The sequence below is a fragment of the Nestor notabilis genome, unplaced genomic scaffold, assembly GCF_000696875.1.
Source record: "Nestor notabilis isolate BGI_N333 unplaced genomic scaffold, ASM69687v1 scaffold25295, whole genome shotgun sequence".
NCBI classification, from domain to species: domain Eukaryota; kingdom Metazoa; phylum Chordata; class Aves; order Psittaciformes; family Psittacidae; genus Nestor; species Nestor notabilis.
In genome coordinates this window covers 1-9,176 of record NW_009929222.1, presented here as the reverse complement: position 1 = coordinate 9,176, position 9,176 = coordinate 1, and the positions used below count along the sequence as shown (strand labels likewise).

Sequence of the window (9,176 nt, the reverse complement as noted above, 5' to 3'; positions counted from 1 at the left end):
CCTGCTGAAGCCAGGTGTTTCACTGCTGTGGGAATCTTTCTTCCCTAACATACCAAAATGATCCCAGTCTTCTTGGAGGTTCTGAATCTCCAGCTGGTTCCGTCCTTCTGTGAAGAGAGGCTTGGGGTTTTTTTCAAAGCCTCCCGAAAGGATGCCACCTTGCCAGTTGCGTATGTAGATCCTGCCATCTGGGTCTACGACCGCTGCAGAGGAAAGAAAAGAGGTGAGAAGGGAACTGAGAGAAGGGTAGCTGTCTTGGGCTGTCGTTCCACATCACCAACGATGGGTTCTGGTGCCACACTGGGGCAACTAACACCTCCTGACTTGAGAAGGGACAACCTCAGTCTCCCTGCTCCACACTGTCACACCATTCTGGTTCTCACAGGACACCTTGGTGGGCCGGTTTAGATTATCAAACCAGCATGTACTCCCATCACAACCATGCATGTTAACTTTTGGCCAGCACAGTAAATTGAACTGAACCTGAAGAGCACTCAAGCTAGCAGAACAGTGTTAGCAGGAGCAGGAGGACACAAGAGGGAGTCAGATCCCTTGTGGCACGGATAAGCTATGATATACTGGCTAAGCTCCACTGGAACTGCACCTGAGACCAGACCTTCCACCAAGAGATGTCCTGCCCTCCCCCTCTTCCAGTTAATTTTAGGAACAGTTAATTTTAACGGGGATACGTCACTCATCCAGTTTACTGCAGACCACCAGCACAAAGAAAGCGGCCAGCACTGGGGTGAGGAACAGAGTCAAGTCTGGATTGCTTCCTCCAGTGGTAGAGTCAACTTGAAGCATTTATGATACACCACCTGACATGTTCCATAGCATTTTTTTCCATGTACAGAAAAGTATATATATACACACACACACACGTATGTACGTATGTATGTATGTGCTAACATTTTTTTTTATTTTTTTTTTTAAGTACTCAGTCAAGTAAAAGCAAAGCATTGAGTACTCTGGTTAGAGAGGTGAATTATCTGGAGAATATATGCATTACTCACTAGAAGCAGAAACTCTTGCTAACAACTGAGCAAAGCTTTCTACTTTCCAACCGCAGTTTTTAAACACAGGGGCTTTTCTTTAAGAGATTGAAAAACCAGAACATGGGGGAGGAGCAACTACCTCAAGAGTTTGGTTGCCCCTACAGTTCATAGACATGTAAATGACATTGTAAAGCCTTAGCTTCAGTTGAAGGAAAGGAATAGATAGGCCCTTTGGGGACAGCAGCCTGCAAGGAAAACATAGTGCCAAGGCTAGCACACTCTCCAGCCCACAAATGCAACAATGCAAGTCTCAGACACACCTACTAGTGAAGCTACAGCCACAGCCATTTCCTGCTAAGCTGACAAACTGTGAAAATCAATTTCTGCAGCAAAAGCTTTCTGCAGAATAAGGTGATTTTTTCTATCACTGAAAGAGGACAGCCAGAGCAATTCAGCTAGAATGCACATGCACTTCACAATCCCAAATGAGCTGAGAACTGATAGCTCTTAGTTGGCCTTTTTGTCATAAACTGTGTGTTCCCTTGAAAAGGCAGGTATAATTCATGGAGAAAAGTGAGGTAGAGCTAAGAAGCCTTACTTGGCAAGTTGCTTGCCAGAGGGTCATTCAAAGGATGCGTCAGGATGTAGAAGTGTTCGCAGGCATGGAGTGGGATATTGACTGCTTCCTCTGCAGCATGGCCCAACTCATAGGCCCACTGAAATAAAAACAAGTGCAGGTTAGAAGGCAAAAGAAAAAAGCTAACTCCAACAAAAAAGGCAGGACAAAAGCCTTTTTGACTTTGAGGGGTGACTCATAGGTCACCCCTTTGAGTTTGCTTTCATATGAGACTAAGTAAGCTTTGGTTCAGTCCTCTAAACTGTAAACAAATTTTTTTTTTCTCTTTTCTTAGGATTTTAATTATTTAGAATGAAGGTTGTTTTTCTGTTTCTTACACAAGATCTAGAAAAGTGGGGCCCTGATTCAAGACTAAGTAGTATCACCTCTACAATACATAAGCAAAACAGGATTTGTACACCAAAGTCAATGCTAGGGTGAGCCTCTAGAAGCAGAATCATCGGGATTTAGGTGCTCGTACTGCTAGGACGCCATACTATCAAGATAACCAGCTGCTAATGAGAAACAGCAACAGTCACGTAATTTTACAGGGGAAAAGACGTCACATTAAGGAAAAAGAAAATAAAAGGAATTTTGGGGGCAGGAGGGAGAAAGAAGGGTAGAGGCTTAACTCTCTCACTAAGAGCCACAGTAAAATTCTTCCCAAGCAGAAGGGCGTACCCCCCAGGAGAGAGACCATGGAAAGAGCTATACCAACAAGCTGCAGGGTGCTCCTTAGCAGGTTAACATCCAGCCTTTGGTGGCAAGCAGAGAGCAAGCACTGCTCTCCTTCTTCACACCCCTGCTGGTCTGAGCAGCTGAATAACATGACTGTGATTTACTCCAGTAAACCAAGCCAAAGCAGAAACAATAAAAAAGGGAAAACAAATAGAAGCAAAAAACGAGCTGAGGGAAGTGCACATGTCCTTAAGCAAAGACAAAAAGAAAGAAAGATTTCAGTAATTCAACCTGGCCAGCACAGTTGACAAAGTACTGGCATTTGATCTGTCCTCTGTCGGTCTCAATGGCAGTCACACGACCCTTCTGGACTGAGACATGACTGACACTCGTCCTTTCATGGATCTGGACACCTGAAGTGGACATCAAAAGGTCAGTAAACCACAAGCCTTCTTTCCAATGTGTCCAGCTACTAATGTGAAACCCTTAAACTCAATCTAAATGCTTATTTTCTCTTTAAGACATAATTTTTATTCTTGACTCAGTAATTCTTGAGTGAAACCCTGTTACTGGTAAAATATCAGGCACCCAAATTGTACATGATTTAAAGGCTGAGACTATGAAGAGTTACAGTGCTTTTTCCCCAGTGATAAAACACACCCTAGTATCCACAACATGGAAAAAAAAAAGTCTCAGCTCTGGATTTCTTTCCATTATAATTCCTTTATGCAACAAAGTCTGTAGTTTCAGATGGCAAGACTGGTTATTTTACAGGAAATCAGTTATTTGGGGGGTGGGGGGAATAAAAAAAAAAAAAAAATCAATTAACAGTACACAAAAAAGCTGGACTAAAAGAAACTAAGACAAGTATCTTCCCAAGTAGCTGCTTCCAACCTGATGGACTTTCATCCTTAATGACCTTTATCCCTGTTATCGTATCTAACCTTTCTCCCACTTTTAGACCACTCCAGATTTGCCAAAATGCTGGGCAAACAGCATTTATTACTACATTTCCAAAGCCATTTCTAAAGCCTATGTACCTAATGAAATATTCCACATGGACTTAGGCACGACCTTTCATTTGCAGATAATTAAAACTCTTTTGATATGTAATTCTGAGTCAGGTCCTACAAAGGATTATTTTTATGATAAAAGAGGGTATGCTTATTTAGAGAAATACATAACCAGTAAGGACAACAAACTGGTGCTTGATTTATCACAGCAGATCTGTAAAGATTCAGAATGCTTAATAAATAAATAAATAAATGAGAATCAGCCTGTCTTCTGAGGAAAAATACTATTTTAAAGTATCTGAACCTGACAGAAATAACCAAGTTTTGGTCTTCAGTGCTCAATCAGAACACCAAGAGATGCAGAACATAATTTTCTTTTATGAAAAGAAGGTAACTATCATGCAGGAGAGCACTCTATAGATAAAAAAAACCTCGTACCATTCCTTGAGGCAGCAGTTGCCAGAGCCAGACTCACATTGGCAGATGACACAAGAGCATCTTCTGGCACATACATGGCCCCCACAAGGTCGTGAATATTGATCAGTGGGTGGAGTTGTGCCACCTTCTTTGGGGTGATAATTTCACAAGGTATCCCCATTACACTGCCATGGGACATAAGAAAAATGCTGTCATTAGTCTTCCAGGAGAGCTGGTGCAAGCTTGAGATCAGTTATACTTCCTGCTTATACGTACTTCAGTGACGAAGCAATGCGTTTCAGAGAAATTAGTCGATCCTGAGTCTGAGCCAGTGAAATGGAGCCTGTCTTCACGTACCCTACAACAACCACCACAGTCAAGTCAGATTTGGACAGGATCTTGAATTCCTTTTAATCTCAGACCCACTGCTTTAATTTAATGGCAGATCCGTTGCTTCTGCTACTCAGGAGCTTGGAAATTCCAGATCCTCAAGTAATATTAAACACTGCACAGCTAATAATTAAAAGGCTGCATTAGTCAACTTCTAAAAAAAAAATCCAATATAATTCTGATTTGTGTTCTCATTCTACTACATGTACCCATGTTTTTAAAAAATCCTAAAATTCACACATGGTACCTCTTATATGAGAGAGAGGTTACTGGCAAAAAAGTGATGTACTAACTACTCAGAATAAATCCTTGACAACTTAACACTGATCCTTTTTGATCCCACCACCAGTAATAGAATCACAGTATGGTTTCGGTGGGAAGAGACCTTAAAGCTCATCCAGTTCCAACCCCCCACCACGGGCAAGGACATCTTCCACTAGATCTGGTTGCCCCAAGCTGCATCCAACCTGGCGAGGGAGGGGGCAGCCACATCCCTCTGTTCTCTGGGCAATCTGACAGATTAATACTAACCTTAATTAGAGGCACAGTTATTAACCTCTGTCAAGTCTGACATATATCGGAAGTCTTTGTCAGTAGAAAATGTTCAGTGACCAAGTTCTTCCTATTAGGTCCATGCCTGAGCATTTTGGAGGGAAAGGGAGAATTTCCTTACTCTCTTAGTCTTCTTCCACACAGCTATTTTCTCCTTATTTTTAGAGTGAGAGTAGAGTAAGACACCCTGATTTAGTGCTTCTGTTAACCACCTTCTCTTTTTGAGAAGTGAACTGGTGCAGAAAATGGACCATTTGCTCCTGTCACTGCAAGATACTTTTCAGTGTCCTTGTGAAAATCCACATACGCTTGCCCATTACAGGCAACGTAAGAACTGACAGTGTTTGCAGACTGCATGTGTTCCACCCGTCCAATACCCTTCTTCCCATTCTTCTGATTAATGACATCCCTTCACATCTGATTCAGTCCAAATGTATTGGTTTTGAACAGGAACCAACCAACCTTTAAGATCCTGTAGAACATTTGTATTTCAGCATCAATACTTTGAATCTGTTTCCCAAAGATCACTCAAGAATTACACTTTCAGTACCTGTTTTTACTCCCGTCTCTTGTTGCAGCTGCTGGTAGAGCTTGTTTGAATAGTTTGCCATCTTCAGCTCAATGGATGTGTGCCTGGCTGTGCTCACGATACCAGCACAGAAGCGAGTGGTACCAGCAGCTAATCTGCAAGAGAAGTTGCATAGAAGGCCTCAGCTGGCTGGCAGGCAGAGGTGAGACCCCTCCACCCTGCTGCTCCAGCAGCTCTGCTGACAGCACAGACCAGGCAGCAAGCTTGCCCCCAAACACATCAGACCAAAGGCTGTAAGTTGGATGATAGAGGGATAACGCAGCCTCTAGGATTCCTTTAGTTCATTTTTGAAAACGCACTGTTTTCCAAAACCATTTCTCTTTAACTAGTCCTACACATTGAAAGTTTTCAAAGAATCACAGATTCCTAGACTAGTTTGTCATCCATATGGGGCTCTACAGTGTTTCTCTCCTTGTCTCAACGCTCCCAGTGTGCAAACCCACTGGGAAGCTCTGCCAACCACTTCAAACACTGTCCAGATGGGAAAGCCAAAGTGAATTTCCAGGAGTATTTTGAAGTTGAGCAAAGACTGAGGTCTGCAAATCCCAGACTGGTCTGGGTTGGAAGGGACCTTAAAACTCACACAGTTCCAAGCCGCTGCCATGGGCAGGGACACCTTCCACTAGACCAGGTTGCTCCAAGCCCCGTCCAAGCTGGCCTTGAACACTGCCAGGGATGGGGCAGCCACAGCTTCTCTGGACAACCTGTCCTATACGTTTCTTATCTTTGTTTCATCTGGGGTCAGCAGCCTGCTCACACATCAGGGTACCACAGTTTACTGCTGTGGACTATCCATTCAGTCCTAAACAACATTGCTTTAAATTTGAAAATAACCTTTAAAGTATTGATGAGTAATGATGATAAAATAAGATGAGTCAGTGACCAGAACCCTGCAGCAGTGCAACGTGCACATATGCAGCAGCAATAGTGGCAGCATGTTGATGCTGTGAGTCCTAAGTGATGACTGCTGGATTGCGCCAAGCAATTACTATATTATTAAATACTACCTTATCCTTAAGTTGACCTGCCTACCTGATTCTTCCTTTCTCCAAAGCAGGATTTCCCTCAAACAAAAATTAACTTGGATTTGTGTCTTCCATCTTTGCTGTTTACATTAAGAACAATTCCCTCTTACTGTGCAGTAACTGCCAGACAGGTACATCTCTTTCTTACCCCTTTTTAAACTGTCCTTTAAACCCCTGTCCACCCATCTATTGGTGAAGGGCCACTGTAAAGATAGAAACTTATTAAAAACTCCCTGCAGCAGAGGCGGGGGAAAACAAAACAGCATCTCCCTTGCAACCTACTTCCACAATACTTCAAATAATTTTTCCTGCTGCTAAAGCAATCCTGCTGTTTTCCACTTGCCTACAAAAGCCTTTGACAAGGCTGCTTTTGGTCTATGGTGTCTATACTTTCTCAGTAATTCCAATCAAGAAACAGCTGAGTAAGATGCATCCCTACTTGGTAACAACTGAACAGCTGAAGCACAATTTCACCAAACGGTGCTTCACATGAGATGTTTCTGCTAATGCAGTACTGTTCTTTTTCCTTGAGCATGCACAGACTGAGCTCCTATAGCATCTAACTCAACGAAGATCTGTCATGGGGTATTCAGACCCCACCCCAAGCAAGCCAGGATCACATTCCATTACAAATGAAGCCTAGCACCTTATTTCACTCCAAAGGACACTGCTCTCAAGGTCTCAGATGACACTACCCAATTTCTTCTTTTTGCAGCTATAAAGAATTTGATAGTACCTGCTTCCCAGCCACCGAAGTCAAGGAGTCACAGTGAATTATTCCTGAAGACAGCATCAGGTGGGAAACTCTAAACTAGACAGTAAATATTCGCAGCCCAGCACCTATTCAGGGTGTAAGGAGCTGCTACAATAAAGACCCCTTCAAGTCTTATCACCATCTCATACCCAAGGTCCCAAAATTCCTTAATGAAAACAACACAAATATACCTCTGAAACAGAAATCTAAACAACAGGTAAGTGCTGTGCAGTCAGCTTTACACAGGATCTCCATACTCTGCCACAGACTGCAGATCCAACTGACCAAGGAGAGCTCAAAGACTTGTACTCGGCCAAGCTGAAACTGCCTTGGCTGTTTTACAGATAGGCACCAAGCCCTGCAATAGACAAACTAGATAACCCAAACCTTTAGCCAGCTCACAGCATGGTGTTCTAGTGATGTCTGCTTATAACCTTCACACCTCCCAAAATTTCTTTTGAGCTTTGCTAGTAGCCTAAAACTTTATACTTCTAGAGATGGTCGATAAGGGCTGGGTGATTTACACCGAGTTTTAGTTCTCCCAAAATGGCCTATCTTTGCCAGCTGCAGTGTGTTTTACATTACCTGCAAGTGTGCCAGAGCAGGTGGATCTCTCCCAAAGGAACTGTTTTCCATGGAAAACCCATGCCAGGGCAGAGTTCTCCTGATAGGAACCACAGCTCATGGAGTACCTGTGCTGGAGCCCAGTATGATCATACCTGACCCATCACCCCCGCACTTCTTAGGCTGGACAGGAGACCCCGGAGTGCAGGAGTGAAGCTGAGCATGAGATAGGAAAAGTGGTATTTTAATCTTTGGTTTGTTTCTACCAACCTGAATCTATTTTAACTGGCATGAAATAAAGTAACTATTTAATTATTTTAAGCTGATTCTCCCTAAGGTAAGCCTGTTCTGCCCACAACAGTAACTGGTAAGAGATTTCTGTGTCTTCATCTTGATCCATGAGCTTTCTCAGCCTACTTTCTCCCCAGTCTTGCCAGGAAGGAAAGTGGCTGTGTGGGAATCTCCCACTTCACAAAGCTAACCCACTGCAATTGCACAAGGGATACGCTTCACCTCACAGGTCTGCCCTGTGCTTTGGAACAAGCAGTAAAGTGTGGTTACCAACATTCAATGTAATCTTATTCCTCAGGTCCAAGTCCAGATGAAGACGTAAAAGTAACACCCTGCAGCAGATACTGCTATGCATGGAAGTCCTGTTTCTTGAGTTTTGTTACCAGAAATCCTTACCTGCCCTGCTCAAGTAAGACTATATCCTTCCAACCCATCTTGGAAAGGTGATATGCCACAGAGGTACCCATGATTCCACCACCACAGATGACAACCTGCGCCTGTGCTGGCAAAGCAACCGGGTGAGGTTCTGCTGTACTTGAGGTGCTTTGCCGGGAGCAGGTCATTCTCCATTTTGGGTTAGCTGCCCGCCAGTGGATATCTGATAGCAACCGGAGAAACATCCTGGCAGCTGTTTGCCAGTTTTCTTGAAGCACCACCTAGATGTGTCCAGACGTTAGCTAAGGACCACTCCTAAGAAGGAAAAGGTAAGAACCACATTACCACTTCTCTTATTATATACAAGTCTGGCAGCAGCAAACATCATGTGGTGTGCCCAGTAGAACATGGGAAAGCTGGTGAATAAACAAACAGAAGAGCAGTTAATCAGTCCTGAAACAACAGTATTGCTATTGAAGTTTCAACTTAGATTGTATAATGGGTATAGAGCACTGTACCTTTGTTTCTGACGTCCGTGTAACTTGACAATGAGCAGAGAACCAGATGAAAACCAGAAAATAACGTTGAGAACACTGTCACCCGAACAACAGGTAGAACAGTGCAAGCCAGCAGGCACACAACATGCTCTGAAACCTTTCCTAAGGGCTAATAGGGCGCGAGTAAGCTCGGTTATTAACACTGTCAGGCCTTTACCTGAGGCAGGACACAGAGTCCGGTCACAGTAACCACACTGAGGAGCCGCAGAGGCTCTCTCCGACACCCTGGGCTCTCCCACCACACGCTCCCAGGTCCGCTGACTGCAGTATCACCACTGAGCTCTCAGCCCATGTCCCTAACACCGTGCTGCAGGCTGGTGCCTCCTCACGGATCCGTGTAGGCAGGGCGGCACCGCCAGA

General features: G+C 43.8%; 1 protein-coding gene across 1 annotated transcript in view; it reads right to left on the bottom strand.

Moving 5' to 3' along the window:
- Positions 1–8,504, bottom strand: part of PDPR (pyruvate dehydrogenase phosphatase regulatory subunit) — a 20,689-nt gene extending 12,185 nt beyond the window's left edge. Inside the window, exons 1-7 of the mRNA XM_010014891.1 lie at positions 8,281–8,504; positions 5,212–5,345; positions 3,996–4,077; positions 3,741–3,904; positions 2,581–2,702; positions 1,594–1,711; positions 54–203 (exon numbers count right to left, since the gene is read on the bottom strand). Coding sequence (XP_010013193.1) covers positions 54–203; positions 1,594–1,711; positions 2,581–2,702; positions 3,741–3,904; positions 3,996–4,077; positions 5,212–5,345; positions 8,281–8,504 — 994 coding nt within the window. The remainder of the gene's footprint in view (positions 1–53; positions 204–1,593; positions 1,712–2,580; positions 2,703–3,740; positions 3,905–3,995; positions 4,078–5,211; positions 5,346–8,280) is intronic.
- Between the last annotated feature and the right edge of the window lie 672 nt (positions 8,505–9,176).